This window comes from Hemicordylus capensis, chromosome 16 (genome assembly GCF_027244095.1).
Source record: "Hemicordylus capensis ecotype Gifberg chromosome 16, rHemCap1.1.pri, whole genome shotgun sequence".
Lineage (NCBI taxonomy): Eukaryota > Metazoa > Chordata > Lepidosauria > Squamata > Cordylidae > Hemicordylus > Hemicordylus capensis.
In genome coordinates, this window is record NC_069672.1 from 16,405,590 (window position 1) to 16,423,344 (window position 17,755).

The following is a 17,755-nucleotide window of genomic DNA, read 5'->3' on the forward strand; positions in this document are numbered from 1 at the left end:
CTCCTGCCTGGGTAGAAATTAACCAGCAGGGACGGAGGGGGAAAACCTCAGCCTTCAAGCTATCCAGAGAGAACAGCCCTCTGAGGGCTTCGCCAGCTCTCGTTTTCTAGCTCTGACCTTTTGCTGCATTACGGATTCTCCCCGAAGGGATGCAGAAGAGGTTGGACTGCGGGGGGGGGGGGCACGGGCAGGAGAAGTTACAGGAAGCCGGAGGGACGACGGGGCGTTTTGAAGGGCTGCTAGGTAGTGCGATTCAAGGACGCACTCAAGGTTGGCGGTCCCGAGGGGGGTAGGAGGGAGAGCAAGACAGAGAGAGGGAAGAAGTCCCACCGGAGCGCACGGCTTGGCTTGGCTTACAAACCTGCCAGCCAGATTCTAATCGGCTTGGGCAAGACGCGGGTAGATTCACATGCGATGTTTTCCGCTGCGAGGCCCTTCCTTTGGCACTGTCAGGTGCCAAACGTGGCCGGCTAGAGGCTAAAGCGAGGTGTCGTAAGCGTGCCTGAGACTGGTCTCCATCTCCCGGGAAACCCCCAGAGCCCGTCCGTCTGTCTTTGAACACTTGGGGAGAAGACGCAGCAGCGAGCTCCGATGCAGAGGGCCCCTTTGTAGCCACCGTCTCCGATTCATTCCAAGGACTTCAAAAGCCATGAGTTCAAATCATCCTCTCTGGCACCTTCCTCCCCGCGTCTGCTATGCATTTATAACTCAATCAAACCACCCAGTTCTCCCCTGTGGCTAAAAATACAGGTTTTTCCCTCCCGACTTGGACTGAGCTCCTCTATTACGCATCTCGGCTTGGAGCAGCAATCTTTTTATTGCCTGCATTAAAAACACACAACCCCCCCCAAAACCCCCCAAATATTATATTGAAAACGCTGACACAACCCTACCCATGGCGGCAACAGCAGCATTTATGTACCTCGAAATGTCTATATAAAAACGGAGCTTCTATAAATCCTCCCAGGCAGCAAGGGAGGCATATAAAGTCATATTCGTATTGACGAGGCATCAAACCTGGCGTGACAGACGGTGCCAAAGCACAGCCAGTGCCAACAGCCACCGCTCGGAGGAAACAGACACAGCGCGTTCTAAAACAAGCGGGTTGGAAGACAAAAGTATCCTCACACAGCAAGGGCTAGCCATCCCCAGAAGTGTGGGGTTAGCAGCAAAGCCCAGGTCTCACTGCAGGTGAGGAGGATCACGGGCGAGGGGCGGGGTGTCACTGTTTAAATGCTCCTTTGTAGAAAAGCACTCCCTGCACAGAGAAAGGCAGCAAGTCAGGGAGAATGCTGAAAGTATACAGGCAGAGAAGAGTCTTTGGTAATTGTAACTGGGAAGGGGGGGGCCCTCCTCACTATGAGAACAGGATGTGACAAGAATGTCCTTTAATGACTGCATATTGCTGACGGCCGCATTCTCTTGTGCAATGTATTAAATCACTTTGCCTTGGCTTGTTCTCTGTGGATTCAAGAGCTGGGAAGGAGGGCGCTTGCTCTTGGGGTTAAAGGTAAAACTAGATTGTTCTCTATAGTCTGTTTCCAACAGTTTGAAACAGAAACGGCAGGCCGCATCACACATGGTGGCTTAGCGCTCATGCGCAGGCCTTTAAATATGCATGTGCACTAGAGCCAAGACGTGATGTCTCTCCATTTCCAAAGCAAGAGTGGACCCCCTCCACAGAATTCCGTCACTTTCAACCTCTTTGGCTCCCTCTGTCTACCTTCTGCCAAATGCCTCTCCATGTTGTCAAGGCCGCTTCCCACAAAGTCACTGGCTACTGCCCCACTCAGAGATTTCCCACTCGGGAGACCCAAGGGGGGAGCTGGACTCTGAAGAAAGCCTGCTCAACTGACACGCAGCTGAGTGTTTTAAATGTATCCCCAAGAAGGAAGAACAGGGGCCAAACAGGAACTGACCCCTAGTCAATAAGGACAGGGGGAAATGCACACAACAAGGCTTTCCCTCCGAGGATCTGAACTGCTGAGCTCATCTCCGGGATCTACTTCTCAATGCTCGGACTCCGCCCCAGCAGCACCAAAGAGCATTATAATACGCAGCACTGCAGACGCTGCGTGGAATTCCCTTCCTGAGGCCTCCAGGACTTCCTTCGCACAGGGGTGCCTCAGAGCACGGAGAGAACACCTTTCTTCGTTGTGGAGACGTCACAAAGTGACTGCCAGGGGAAGCTCAGAACTTACAACTTCAGGGCAACTTTGAGAATTCAAGGGCTCCTCGTTACGGCATCTCGATCCTGATCTTGGCCGCGTGCTGCACGTGGTGCCTCCACCATCCCCAATTCAGAATCCCCGGCATGGAGAATATGGACCTTCTCCAACCATCTAAATTTGTCCTGAAGATCTCCACACATTGCTGTACAAGTTCAAATGGCGGTCAACCGCAGAACCCAAGGCTTTCTCTACAGGGCTTGTATCCAAAGAGCTCCCCATCTGCTCTTACACAGAATGGAAAACAGTTCCGCATTATTTCTTTCCCCACCTGAAAAAACAACTTGGGTGGTTTTTTAATTCTCCAATCACGTCTTCCACCGGTTGCCTTTGAGGCCAGAAATGACTATTGATATTCCTTCCGTTGATAGCATTGCTGAATTTTATTTCTTCTTCTACCCAATCCTGGGAATCAATGCACCATCACACCACCACTCTCCCTGGCATCAACACCTGGAAAAAACCTGACCAGGTTTCCAAAGTGTGGAAACCCACTGAAAACACACCACAATGTCAAACAGCAACAACTAATGTTGGCATTTCCTTTTGGGAAGAAGCAGCAGATGTGGGAGAAAGACACAGGGACATCATCCACACTGCCCAGCACTTGTGGGCACTTTTACTTCTTGTAGCTGCTGCCGACTGCATCCAATGGCAGAACACCTTCCATCTGGGTTTTAAAAGAACACCATACACACACCTGCAATTAGCTAGCATGCCTAATTCTTTATCCAGTCAAGACTTAACAGAGAGTCAGTAATTACAATACAGGTGAGCCCTGTCCCTGGCAATCCAAAGGACCAGATAGGGAAACTGAGACAAGTTCACATAATCACCCTGAGGACAGTTGGATGCTTCCCCCTCTCCTGGCTGAGATTGCTGAGCAGCATGGGAAAGGCACTCTGCAGATGCCCAGAGGAACTCTCTTCTTTAACATGATTGAGTGCCGTCCAGTCAGTGTCAACTCTTAGCGACCACCTAGATAGATTCTCTCCAGGGTGATCTGTCTTCCACTTGGCCTTTCAGATCATGCAGTGGTGCATTCATGGAGTCCATCCACCTTGCTGCTGGCCGTCCTCTTCTTCTCTTTCCTTCCACTTTCCCCAGCATTACAGACTTCTCAAGGAAGCTGGGTCTTCGCATAATGTGTCCAAATTATGATAGTTTGAGCCTGGTCTTTTGTGCCTCGAGTGAGAATCCTGGATTGATTTGTTCTAGGATCCATTGGTTTGTTTTCCGGGCTGTCCATGTTATCCTTTAATGTGCCTGTGCCTATTCCGGGTTGAAGCACCAAGAGTTCCCTCCCTACTCACCGCTCCCCCAATAACCTTCATCCTCCACAAAACACCTTCCTTGAGGTGCTCCAAGAAGCCATCCACCATTTCCAGTGGTCAATTAATTGATAAATTGGTTCCACGCCAGGCTAGTAATATGGCTAAGTGATCCTTAATCATTGGACAGCCACGTGTGTCACCTGCCAGACCCGTGGAGGATCAGCAACTCCCTGCTCCTTTTCCAATCCCCCCCACTACAAACCCCAAGATCACAACTCTGGCCAAACCATGGCCTCAAGGAGAGGAGAGCCGGTCTTGTGGTAGCCCGCCTGACTTGTCCCCTTAGCTAAGCAGAGTCTGCCCTGGTTACATATGAAAGGGAGACTGGAAGTGTAAGCACTGTAAGATATTCCCCCACTTAGGGGATGGAGCTACTCTGGGAAGAGCATCTAGGTTTCAAGTTCTCTCCCTGGCTTCTCCAAGATCGGGCTGAGAGAGACTCCTGTCTGCAACCTTGGAGAAGCCGCTGCCAGTCTGTGTAGACAATACTGAGTGAGATGGACCAATGGTCTGACTCAGTATATGGCAGCCTCCTATGTCCCTACAGTTTGTGTGTCCCACAGAGGTTGACTAAGCCGTGGCACAATCCCACGGGGTCCCCATCCAGCTCCAAGCAGAGGGACGTAGGTAGCCCATGTCAGTAAGTCGGGATGACGACGCTTCATCTTGTTCCTGGCCGCGAGGACACTGAGGCTGAGAGAGAGCAGCCTGCCTACGGCCAGAGAGCGCCCTGCTCCAGGACTGCGGCTGCCTTTCCCAAGAAACAGACCAGGGATGTCCTGGGGGTTTGGGGCTGTAGCTCTGTGGCAGCAGAGGCCCTTCTCTGCATGCACAAGGTCCCCGGGTCAGTCCCTAGCAGCATCTCCAAGGAGGGCTGGGAAAGGCCCTGGGGCCTGGAACCTTGAAGAACTGCTGCCAGTCAGAGCAGATAATACTGAGGCCGAAAGACCGATGATCTACTTGGTCCAAGGCGGCTCCCTGTGTCCCGACATACCTTGGACAGCTCCCAGCTCCCAACCCCTTCAGGACCATGGCCAGAGTTCAGCTGGAGGATTCAGGGCTGGGCCTGGCAACGAAAGGGGAAGTTCTCCTTCCTGGAGTACCTTTGGTCTTTAAAGGGGCCTTGCTTGGTTTTCAGCTGCCTGCTTTGGGAAATTTCTCCACTTTCAAAGGAGGTTGGGCAGGGCCGTGTTGGGGGCTTGATCAGGGCACCGAGTTCATAGCAGAGGCCAAACTTATTTGTTTGGCCTGGCCTTCCAGGGTTTTAAAATCATTCTTAAATGTGTGGTGTTGTTGTTTTTTTTAAAAAAAACTGGTTTTAATCTGTTTTTAAATGTGTTTTTACATTGTTTTAGGCTGGTTGCTCTATTGTTTGTTCATCCATTTGTTTGATTTATATACAACCCCCCCACCCCGGCTGGACCCCGGCGGCAGCACCACCGAGTGGAAGATTGGGCTCTTACTGCCTCGTGAAAGAACGCGTTCGAAGCCGGCTGCGCAGCAGGCAGGGAGAGATGTAGGTCAGGCAGGCTCTGAGTGCAGAGGAAGCGGACTCTGCTCCAAGGACCCTCCTGCTTTCTCCAGTAGAAACAAGCCACGGGGAATGCTGAGGAAGGCCCTGACCACCCTAGAGGTGCACAAGACACCCCCTCGGCCACGGGGAAGCTTTGCCCTGGTGAGATCCACGGGGCAGAGACAACACCCTTCTAACCCCACTAAGTGAGCAAGGAGGCCCCCTTTTAAAGTGCTGATCCCCTTACATTTTTGTGGGCAAGGGGGAGAGCAACCATCCCGCACCAGCCCCAGTTCAGCGTCCCTCCAGCGGCAGAGTTGCCGACGTCTACTTTCTGTTTCCGCTTCAGACTATGAGCCCTTTGCGGACAGGGAACCCACTTACGGATTATTCATTTTCCAAGTCAACCACTTTGGGAGCTTCTGTTGGGAAGTGGTATATAAATATGTGTAGCAGGATCCCATGCCCTGGCCGTGCACCCAGGGCACTTTAGAGAGATACTGCATGCTCCCAGCCCTTGGTCTTGTTCGTCTGGGCTGCCTTATATGAGACTAGTTGGAACTGTGCCCATTTTACAGACGGGAGTCCTGAGGGTCAATGAGAAGGCCTTGCGCCTGGCGCTCCAGCTGAGCCAGAGATCCAGGCGCTTTACAGAAGGCTTCTTCCTGTTCAGCGCTGGAGCTCAGCACCTGGCACCCTAGGAACTGATCCCTGCTGGCATGGCCAAGGCTCACCCTTTTCATCTGTCAAGTAACTGACATGCCCTCCAAGGTTCTCCAAGCCCAGCACCCAGTTCCTGATAAGTGCCTCTGGGGACTCACAAGCAGAGCATAAAAGCAATGGCTTTTCTTTGCCGGTTGCCTCCAGCATCTGGCATTCAGAGGTATATTTCGCTTGTTCGTGGAGGCTCTGTTCTGTCTTTGCGGCCAATAGCTGTGGAGAGGGCTCATTCCCTCCAGAGATGTATAGCTAACCATTGAAAAAAGCCATTGAGGACGGCGGTCATCAGCACGCCTCGTGGCAGCAAATTCCAGAGTTTAAATCTTGTGTTGTGTGGAGAGACGCTTCCTTTCATCAATGTTGAAATGGCTGCCCAGTTTCCCTGAATGATCCCCAAGTTGTAATATTCTGAGAGCAGAAGAAAAGCTCCTCTCTGCCTACTACTTCTGCACCAGTGGATAATTCTATAAATCTCTGTTCGTACCCCACTTAATCCTTTTCTTCCCTAAACTTAAAAAATAAAATAAAAATCCAACACTTCTCCTGGCAAGGAGAGCACACCAGCCCCCCAGCCCCCCCCATCATTTCAGCTGCCCTTTTCCAAGGCCACGAAAGACCACTTTTGAAAAGGAGTGCCCAGAACAAGTCAGGGAGAGGAGCAGAGACACGGGGCTGGCCACCGAGCCCAGGAAGTGAGCAAAAGAGCTCCAATGCTTGCCACAAGGGGCGTTGCCAGCAGCAAACTCCTCCCTGCACAGGCAGATGTGCTCCCTGGCCATCCAACAGCTGACCTCCAAGTCAGAAGCCGGCAGGGGTCAGGCAGCCTCCTGGCAGGCAGCCCGCTAGTCTCATGAATAATAGAATGGAAATGCTCCGGGTTGGAGCGGGGGGGGGGGGGGGGCGGTGGCTGCAGGGCCGGTCAACCAAGAAATTTGCAGAGTCAATAAAGACACATGCATGCCTCTGCGGCGGCGGCGGCTGGTTCGGTTATGAAAGACGGCCTGGGGAGAGAAGGGGATGGCTTTCGGTGGAGGCTTGGGAACTGCACACCACTCTGCATGCCGCAAGAGCGCCACACAGTGGTCGGAGCTGCCGCCCCGGTGGCCTTGGTTCTGAGCAAGCACTGAGGTCTCTCACCACGACCGCCCCCTGAATATGCAGAGCGGTTCAAGGTTTTTGAGTTCAACGCGGCCAGTCCACGATTTGCTTTGCTCTCCTGAGGCATTTATAGCTCACCTTTCCAAGAAAGTACTTTTTCACCATCTGGGGAATGATCTGCCAAGGGGCGTGGTGGCGGCAGCAGCGGCCGCCACCAGCTGGGGTGGCTTTGAGAGGGGCTTAGGCAAATTCCTGGAGGACCCGTCTGTCAAACTGGTGGGTACTAGTCGGGATGGCGGCAGGCCACCTCTAGGCTCAAAGGCAAGGGGAGGCCTCCAGATTCCAGTTGCAGGGGAGCAACGGCAGGAGAGGGGACACGAGCAGGGACATCTGGTGGGCCACTGTGGGAAACAGGATGGGCCTCCAGCCTCATCCCATCCCGCTTCTTAGATCCTTGAACAGCAAGCAACGCAGCTCGCACCCTAAAACATGTCATGCACCCAAGTGATAAACAACGATCAAAACTAAATTAACCAAAAGAGAAAAACGAGGGATGGGGGGGACTTGTAAGGCCATGTTTGAGAGCCCCACCACCACCACCAAGGTGCCCACCCGGAGTGCCTAGGATCTACAAGCAAACGAGCAGCCAAACACGTGTCCAAAGAGAAACACCTTTGCACAGGGGCGGAAGGCCAGCTCGTCGTACAGGCTCCCTGAGGAAACGCAGAGGAAAGCCGTGGCCTACCTGTGCTTTCAGACTGGCCGCGTCGAAGACGGTGACCTGGTTCCCACAGCTGGCCCACACGGCGTCATCCAAGGTCAGCAGAGTTCGGACTGGCGCCAGCCCCACCGTCAGGCAGGTGGGCTCAGCGGTCACGTCCCAAAGGCTCCCTGTGGCAAGGGAGGAGAGAGAGAGGGATCAGAGAGAGACCCACAGGAAGTGGGGAGGAAGGCGCCACATAAAGCTACCGCCAAGTTCAGGAGGGTCAAGGCAGCAGGGGAGGTGGAGAGAGAAAGCCCTCTGCCAGCACTGGTTTGGTGACAATTGCCCACTAAATGCGCTAGCCTTTAGAATGTCGGTGCTGTGACATCACAGAAGCTCAGCCAATGCCGGGGAGGGGCCAAGGGCTTCTACGCAGCAGGCGGGCAACCCACAAGCCCGACTTTCCAGCCCGTCATACACATTATTACAGATCATTTCTGAGACATTTGTCAGAACACAAGACGATGTGTCATTCTCGTCTCATTAATTTTTGTGACAGGCCCTGCAAGAGGCAGCCTGTCTGAGAAACCACTCGATCGGGCCGGCAGAGGAAGAACGTCTGGCGCGGGGGTGGGAGGGGGGAAGCAGAGGCACGCTGCAGCACAAATCCCAGCCACCCTGCTTTCCAAATACTGAAGCTGCTGCAAAGCCATTATTTGGAGAACACACCCCGCCCCCCGCCCCACCCCACCTTCACAACCATTATTTTCAAGTTAAGTTTGATTTGCTAAGGGATGCCACCCAAGGGCAAGGACTTTGCACTGGTGGTGGCCATTGATTCCCATCTTGCATCTCGCACTGCCGCGACTCCCAGCGTCTAGGGAACAGACTGCTCCATTCCTCCAAAAGCAAGAGGGAGAATGGGAACGCTCCCCGCCCCCGTGACCAGAGCAGAGGTCAGAACGGCCCAAACCAAGCCTCAGCATGGCTTCCTGAGGCCTCTGGATACCAGTGGCCAGCCGGCCGGGGGACAGACAGGGGAGAACTGTTGCCTGGATGGCTTGCTGGTTGACCTTCTGGTGGCATCTCCTTAGCCACTGTGGGGAGAAGCTGGCTGCTTGCTCCGTGGACCCACTCGGCTCTGATCCAGAAGTTCTTCTTAGGTTCATATGGACTTGGGGGGGGGAGTAAAGATGTTGGCTACAGCCCTCCTGCTGGTTTGCAAATGGCACTACTGGGAAACCAATCCATATCGGAACATAGGAAGTTGCCATATACCGAGTCAGACCCTTAGTCTATCTAGCTCAGGGTTGTCTTCACAGACTGGCAGCGGCTTCTCCAAGGCTGCAGGCAGGAGTCTCTCTCAGCCCTCTCTTGGAGATGCTGCCAGGGAGGGGACTTGGGACCTAGATGCTCTCCGCTCTCCATGGATGATCTCTCTTCACACATTAAAAAGAAACGCAGCAAGTGGGGGTGCTGGACCACAGACAAACGGGCGTCCTAACCCTAACCCTAACCCATCACGTCCTCATTCGCATGGCTTCTCCGCCTTCCGAGGGGGGAGGCTTCACTTGATCCGCCTCCCTCCTTTCATCAAGGCAATCGGAGGAGCCCAGCTCCCCACCAAAGAAGCCGCCACAGCTGCGGGAAGGGGCTGACCTCTCCCGCCCCCAGAACTTCCTGCGCTTTGGGCCCTGCTGGGGAAAGGCCTTGAAAGGACGCCCGCAGAATCCTGCCCCGCACTCCACAAAGGGTTCGGAAAGCCAAAAGCGGCAAGGGCAAAAGGAAGATCAAGCTTGAAATGGAATCCGAAGTTGCACACTCAGCCAGGAGGGCCTGGAAGAGGAGAGGCGGCCAGCTTCCAACGGCACGGCACGCCTTTCACGGCTCCCACCTTCATGAGGAGAAGGGGCAGAAATGCCACCCGGGGAGGGGGTTCTGAATGGGTTTCCGTGGCACTCTAAAATCAGCTGGACGACAAGAGCCATCTTCTTTTCATCTGGACTAGGAAGGAGTCGCGAAGAACACCCACGTGCACAGAACCGGCTTTTGTCTCTCTGCCACACCCCTCTCAGAGGCAGGGCACTGGGCTTTGCAATACCCCTGCCATTTTGCACTCTGACTCTTGTGATGGCCACTCAGTGCGTTGGCTTAAAAAGGAACATGACCAATCCACAGAGTGTATTAATGGCTGGGTTAGTGAAGCCTCCATGTTCAGGAGCCGTGTAGCTCTGAATACACGGTACGGAGGAGAAGCAACAGGGGGAATCTGTTGTAGTTCGTGCCCTACACACGTGGGCTTCCCAGGCCCATCTGTTAGGACACTGTGCGGGGAAAGGGTGCTGTTTATTTATTAATAGGTTTATTATTTATTATAACCCTCTTCCCCCCCCCCTTATACAGAAGGGCCCAAGCTGGTTAGACGGACCCACCTTGGTCTGATCCAAAAGCATTTGTCTTATGTTCTTATTGAAAGGGGATTGGGAAATTGGTGTGGGAGTGTGGGAGGCCTCTCCACAGCTGCTCACCATGAGCACAGAGCCTCCATGTTTAGAGCTAGTCTACCTCTGAATACCATCTGCTGGGGAGCAATGGCAGGAGAGGGCTGATGCTGAAATCTCTTGCCTGTGGGCTTCTGGGAGGCATCTAGCTGGTCACCGAAGGCAACAGAATGCCTCGGGCCTGATCCAGCTGAGCTCCCCTTACGCACTCCTGATGTCCATTTGCTTATTGCACACCTGGACTATAAATAAAGCTTGGAGCATGGGAAGAACATCAGAGAAAGCATCAAAATTATATATATATAGCTCAATGCACCTGTTTAATCTCTGCCCTTCAGAGGCGCCATTGGCCCCACCCCAAAAATGGTGCCTCTTTGGAGAAAGCAAAAACCAAAGCGCTGGCCGTCCGATTCCGAACAGGTAGAGGAAGCCCAGGCAGCTCCATTCCAGCAAGCACCAGGTGTGCCGCGAGTGGAGATGTCTCCAGTCAGGAGCTGGGCTAACGCTGTCCCTCGCAGATGTGAGCAGCAGATTAAACGTTCATGCGCTGCGTCCGCATCTGCCTGGGAGAGGGAGTCCTTTCTCCCCCCACCCCACCCACCACCACACTTTGCTTTCCCTCCACCCCCCCACCCCCCGCCACTCACACACTTTAATTAAAAAGCCTAAATGGCTTATCAGAAGCTAATTAATAAAAAGCAGTCCGCTGCCAAGTGGAGGTTCAGAAGCTCTGGGTAAACATCCGCTTATAACCCTGGAACGGAGGGCAGGCTCAGAGTAGCAGATTTGGGGTGCTTAATGGAAAGCGGAGAAGGCGGTGGGCATGGGGGGGACGGGACTCATCCCCCCCTACACACACACACTGGATGTTGAAGAGGGGCATAAAGAGAGATGAATCCACGCCTGACGAGGCACAGGAACTGCTTCCAGCTCACCACTGGGGAGAGGAAAACCCCGGGGTAGCACCCCGAAACAAGTGATGCTGTGCTGCAGAGGATAACCCCATTGCTGCTTGCCTGGCAATTAACTGGAAGCATTTTAAACCTGCCTGTGAATAGAGGAGGAAAGTTCTCTCCATTTGGGCTCCAGGTGTTCCACCATGCCTGTGTCAGGGCTGCACACCTCATTTCAAATACTTGCTGTTACCTATAAAGCCCTCAACGGCTAAGCCACCTAATTATTATTATTATTATTATTATTATTATTATTTACAGTTCATATCCCACTCTTCCTCCAAGGAGCCCAGAGCGGTGTACTACATACTTAAGTTTCTCCACACAACAACCCTGTGAAGTAGGCTAGGCTGAGAGAGAAGGGACTGGCCCAGAGTTACCCAGCAAGTCTCATGAGGCTGAGTGGGGATTTGAACTCGGGTCTCCCTGGTCCTAGCCCAGCACTCTAACCACTACACCACACTGGCTCTCTAATGGCGCAGTGGGGAAATGACTTGATTAGCAAGCATGAGGTTGCCGGTTCGAATCCCCGCTGGTAACCTCTATCGGGCAGCAGCGAGATAGGAAGATGCTGAAAGGCATCATCTCACTCTGCGCAGGAGATGGCCATGGTAATATTGCCATCTGTATTCTACCCAAGACAACCACAGGGCTCTGTGGGCGCCAGGAGTCGACACCGACTCGGTGGCACACTTTACCTCAATGGCTTGGGTCCAGAGAATGCCTCCTTTGTCACAAACCCGCCTGCCTATTAAGATCATCTGGGGAGGTCTGGTTACGGCTACCACCGGCTCGCTTGGTGGCTACGCGGGCTAGGGCTCTTCAACGGTTTCTTCGGTTCCTTCTCTCGGCAGTGTTTCAGCTTGCCTACTCCACGCATGCTAGGAATCTGGGGGTGTCTGGTTTTTCTTTTTCTTTGACTTCTGCCCTGCAAGTTCAGACCCTTTCTAAATCATGCTATCAATAATATTTCTAAAATGCATTACTGCTAAAATGCTTGTTGATTCCCTTATTCTATCAAGGCTTGATTAGTGTCACATCCTGTTACGGTAGTTGGTCTTCCTTCATCTCATCTGAAACTATCAATATTCCTTCTGCAGGGCATCTCGTTTTTCTTGCCCACAAATATGAGCCTGTTTCTCTTCTTCTCCTTTCCCCTTCCCGTATCAAATCCCACTTTCCAGGGGTCTCTTATTCATTTTTCTCTTCCTGTAGTTTCCCTTTATGCCCCCACCAGAGTCCTGCATTCCTCAAAAACCATTCTTTTAGCTAGACCAAGGTTGCCTCTTGCAGACTCCCGCCTCCATTCCTTTCCTTTGGAGCACCTCCTCTTTGGAGCTCGCTATCTCCAGACAGTCCTATGATTCAGTCCCTTGAGACCTATTTTCTCTCCCAGGCCTGCCTTCGTCTGTGGCAATTTTAGCTCATCAGCACCTCTCCTCCTCGCTGTCTTTCTGTACCCCCTTTCCTTCTGTCTCTGCCTTTTTAGCTTGCAAGCTTGCGTGCAAGGATTTGTCATTGCTAATTTTATGTACGTATACCATCTTGTTTCTTAGGCACATGAGAAATAATAAATAATAGTTATGACATTGTCATCCGGGATTGGAAGAGGCATTCCTTCCTGCTTTAGGGGAAGGCAGACACAAAATGACGACGAGGAACGCTGAAATAACTCTCTATGTAAGCATAACCTAAAGAGAGTCTCCTCACGCATAAAGGGATGGACAGCAGCTCCATGGTAGAGCCTCTGCTTTGCACGCAGAAGGCCCCAGGTTCAGTCCCTGGCAGCATCTCCAGGTAGGCCTGGGAAATATCCAAGTGAAACCCTGGAGCAGAGGCATTCTAACCCCTGGACTTCGGGGCCAAAGTCCAGGTCCTCCGCACACCCCCGCCCTCCAAATCCTCTTTCGTCTGCCCTGGGTGGCCTGGTTTGTGTCCTCTAGGACCTACGTGTTAAAATATGATGCTTAACTTGCAGCGGGGGGCCTCTCAAGGCCTTTAGGTCCAGGCTCCAAAATTACCGAGGGGCACCTCTGCCTGGAGTTCCACTTCCAGTCAGTGAAGGCAATATTGCACCAAGGGTCTGACTCGGTAGACGGCAGCGTCTGACCTAGCCTACACCAATCCACCCGGGTGTCACTGCTGCACGTTTCCGCCATCCAACGACTTCTCACGTAATTGAGCAGGACTGACCCCAGCAAGGGTGTTGTTGTTCATTGGAAATTTACCGGGAAGGGGGATTAAAACCCATTTGACAGACTTCACTGGCAGTAAAACGGCCGCTGTCCTCGCTTGCTGGAGGGAACTGACAGCCAATCAATAGGAAATTACAGAGCTCTCAAACTGGGGTTTTGCCTCGGGACCTAGACCCAAATTCGAGACGCCGCGTTTTGAAAGCCAATTAGCATAAAATGTTTTTTTTCAGGGAGGGGGAAGAGATGACTTCTTCCCTGCCCCCGCCCCCACTCCTCTTTCCCAGCTGCAACAAGCAGGAAATTAAAATAGATTTTAAATTAATTAAAGGCACTTGGAAACAAAGCACGGATGACGCCTTCCCCCAGAGGGGAGCCTCAAGGAACCGCAAAGCCACAAACCTATCTAATAGGTGCAATTCTGGGGTTAGGGGCTCTTGGGACATTGAACCAAGGTTCTCCTGAAAGTCTTCTGGACTGAGGACCAGTGCAGACCAACACAGGTAATGTAGGAAGTTGGAATTTGAGATGCTGGAGTCCCAAATTTGAAATGATTTCAGACCCCTGGGATAAGAAACCTTGGAGAGATGCTGCCAGTCAGTGTAGACAATGCTGAGCTAGATGAACCAATAGTCTGATATGAGGCAAGTTTCATGTCTGACACTCCCGACGTCTTTTCAAGGAGCAGCCCCAGGAGGAGGGCAATTTGAAGTGGCGTCGTGGCATGTGGGGCTAACCCTTTGCCCCCACACCGGCCCAAATGGCCCCTCGTTGGCTGCTTTGGAAAAGGGAGAGACATTCCAGGGCCAGTTGCCTCTGGAGCGGTCCTTGTCTGAGGAGGGCCACCATCACTTGGGAGAAAAGCCATTTCCGGGTGGAAAAAGCGCCAGGACTCAAGAACCAAGCTAAGGACCTGCTGGCCATGTGTCCGCAGCTGCAGATGCTCACCATTGCTCCTCGCGTAGGCCGCGACGGTTCCGTCCTGCAGGCCGGCAAACAGGTAATCGGGGCTGTGTTTCAAGCAGAGGACGGGCTGGAGTCGGGGGCTCTTGCCCGTCAGAAGGCACTGCGTCCCGGTGTCCACGCTTCCGTATACCAGGATGCTGGCGGGAGAGATGTGCACAGGAAGCACAAGCAGCTGAGAACACGGTGGAGGAAAGAGGACAGATTCAACGGCCCCCAACTAGAACAGAACGAGCAGCCCCTAGTGGCCGCCTTCTGGAGCCGCCGGGTCTGGTTTTCTCTCTCTTTCACCGAAGTCTAAAACGCAAGGGCGTCGACCTCGTTTGGGGGGAATAAACCAAGCCAATGCTGGCTGAGGCTGAGCTCAGGATTTTGCTCTCTGTGCCAGAGATCACGCCTGAAATATACAGGGCGGGACTCAACAGGACCACCTTAAGTGGTGCAGTGGGGAAATGCTTGACTAAAAAGCAGAAGGTTGCCGGTTCGAATCCCTGCTGGGACTATATCGGGCAGCACCGATCTAGGCAGATGCTGAAAGGCATCATCGTCTCATACTGTGCAGGAGGAGGCCATGGTTAACCCCTCCTGTATTCTACCCAAGACAACCACAGGGCTCTGTGGGCGCCAGGAGTCGAAATCGACTGGACGGCACACTTGGCCTTTACTCAACAGGAGAGTGCCTCGGAGGATGTCCAGAGTGCTTCCTCCCCTGCCTTCTCTCCAAGTAAGCGCAACCAGCACATCTGGAATTGCTCCTTGAAAGGAAGGGCTTTCCAATGCATGTCTCAAAATACCCGGCGTTGGCGGGCTGCTGGCAGACTGGGGCATACGCACGACCCATGTTTCACTGCGCTCATTCCCTCCAGGGTACCATCTGGGCTGCAATACCAACTTGAGCACTAGTCCGCGGGTTCCTAAGGGCTCATCCTGGCCCACTGGGCCCGACAAAACCCTCGCCTCCGCTTTGGTTCCTGAGCAGCTTCTCTTTGGGCTTGGGGACTGCTGCCTTGGCTCCTGACCCCTCCTACCCCTGGCCCTCGACACCTTGCATACTACTCTGGGGCTCAGCCCCTGCCTGCTATCCACGCCTTGGACCAATCTCCAGCTCCTCCAGGCCCCAGAGCCATGCCGCCTGGAGCCCGACCCTGGAGCAGACGCCTGGCAGCTCTCCGCATGCCTCACCTGCCGTCCTGTAGCCCAAGGTAGATGGCAGGCTGTGCGGGCAAGGCCTGGTCGGCAGCCATTTCCGGATCCCCGGCACGCTCCTCCTCGCTCCTCTCCGGAATGTATTCCATGCAGAGCACCGGGGAAGCCACCGGGAAGGACTTCACCGTGCGAGGCACTGAACGGTTGAGGGAGAAGATTTCCACTTGGCCCCCGGCCCCTTCCTGGCCTCCCCCGACCTGGAAGGCCAAGAGAGAGAGAGCATGAAGGCTGCCCCTGCTTGATTGAGCAAAGGGGCTCCCGGAAGCCACTCCTCTGCTGCTCTCCCTGCATACCTCGCAAAGCATCAACAGAACAAGAGCCAGAAAGCGTCAGAAAGCAGGGACCTCAAACCAAGCCCACTCTTGCTTGCTTGCAAGGATCGAAAGTTAATCTTCCCTGAACCTGGATTGTTTTACAATATTCCCCATGAAGGGAAGGGAAGGACTCTTCCGCTTTAGGAAGAAAAATGCCAAGTATGACATGGGGCAAGTGGTTCTGCTACGAGACAAGGGTCGGGTTCAGACGGTCACCTGAACCGTGGCTGAGACAACAGCCAACAAGACGCTGCAAGTCTTGGGAGACTGAAAGCTTTGGGATTGTAAATGAACCATGGTTTCCTGTTCTGTTTGGACTTGGGAAACTAAGGTTGGCTCCAACTGTGGCCAGTTCAGGATCAAACAGTGGTTAGATCCTTTTTAATCCATGTACAATGCCTAAACACCTTTTGGCACAATAATTTAGATTTTTATGCGAATATCCCGTTCTTCCTTCAAGGAGTCCAGAACAGTGTGAATGGTTATGTTTCTCCTGCTAACTGGGCAGAGAGACATCTTTTTCTAACGTGGTGATGCTCTTTATTGAGCAGGGGGAGAGTAACTGGCCCTACCCACCCCCAGTGTAGCATCCCTCCCGTGACTGTTGCTGGTGTCTCTCTGAGGTTTCTTTTTAGATTGTGAGCCCTTTGGGGGACAGGGAGCCATCATATTTATTTATTTGTTATTTCTCTATGTAAACCACTTTGGGAACTTTTCTCCTTACAACAACCCTGTGAGGCAGGCTAGGCCGGGAGAGAAGTGGCTGGCCCAGAGTCACCCAGCGCGTTTCATGGCTGAAGGGGGACTTGAATTCGCGTCTGCCTGGGCCTCGTCCCACACTCTAACCACTGCACCATGCTGGCTTAACAATCATAATCACCATCCTCAATTGATACTCATTGCGATTTTTGTTCATGGGCCATTTGCGCTACAGACTCACCCAGAGATAGCCTTGTGGTAAGGAAGTGCTGACGGCCGAGAAACCCAGCAGTGAGGAATGGACCGGGCTGTGCAACGCGGTGCCAAGCTGAAAAAAGGATTTAGAAAATAAGAAAGAGGAAAGTCACAAGTAGAAAACAGCAGAGGCAAAGGGAGGTGTGTTGAAAAGGCTGTCAATGCCTGATCACCACAGCAGCTAAATGGAACCTCCAAGATCAGAGACAACCTTCCACCGAATACCAGATTATTTACAATGGAGGGAAGGGCTGCTGGTTTCCAGGGCTGCTGGTTTCCAGCCCTGCTCGTGGACTTCCCACTGGCATCTGACCGACCACTGCAGGCAACAGGAGGCTGTTGGTCAACATGGCACAGCGGGCTAAGTGTGGGAGATACGGGAGACTGGGTTCAAATCCAAATGCTTGCCGGGTGCTTGCTTGCGGTCTTCGAGAAGGCGGGCCCCTCCCTTGACCTGAACCGGCAGGGGTCTTCTTATCTTTCCAGGATGCGTGAAAGATGAGACCCTGAACTGATTTGCAGAGCTAAAACTCTGCACATTTGCAGGCGGTGGGGACTGGCTCCCCCTCACGGATCACAGCCGCCTGGAAAGGCAAAAGAGGCAGAGAGGAGGACAGCTGAGCATCCGACACACTTCATGCCTTCCCCAAAAGGACGGTGGCTCCCTTGCACCAAAGGTGAGCCTTTGAAGCCAGAGGACACAACACAACAAAGCGAATCCGGAGCCTCCGGGGTAGACAGAAGGGAGGGAAGGACATCACGGAGTCAAAGGGACTTTGTAGATTCATCATCATACAGGCATACAGAAGTTCCACTGTTCCAGCGGCTCTATTATCCTTTTTTTTCCTCCCGGGTGGGTGTGTGGAAGAAATCAACTGTGGACCATCAAAAGAGCAAAATCTGCAGCCAGCCTGATGAAAACAGCAGAGCTTTGCCGAAAAGGGAAAGAGAGAGGAACTCGGCCGTCCCCGGGGGGAATCTGCCACCATTTGGTATAATTAGACAAACGGCAGCCAGGCCTTCAGGAGGCAACGCACACAGCCTCCGTCGACACGATCCGTCCCTCTGGAGCTGGA

The 17,755-nt window shown here is 53.1% G+C and overlaps 1 protein-coding gene across 15 annotated transcripts in view; it reads right to left on the reverse strand.

Moving 5' to 3' along the window:
* The window catches only part of ARHGEF10L (Rho guanine nucleotide exchange factor 10 like), a 117,939-nt gene that overhangs the window by 34,210 nt on the left and 65,974 nt on the right, over positions 1-17,755 (reverse strand). For all 15 annotated transcript variants that reach the window (XM_053280544.1, XM_053280532.1, XM_053280534.1 and 12 more), the window contains 4 exons: positions 16,666-16,752; positions 15,388-15,608; positions 14,191-14,345; positions 7,639-7,784 (listed from right to left, as the gene is read on the reverse strand). In XM_053280544.1, coding sequence (XP_053136519.1) covers positions 7,639-7,784; positions 14,191-14,345; positions 15,388-15,608; positions 16,666-16,752 — 609 coding nt within the window. The remainder of the gene's footprint in view (positions 1-7,638; positions 7,785-14,190; positions 14,346-15,387; positions 15,609-16,665; positions 16,753-17,755) is intronic.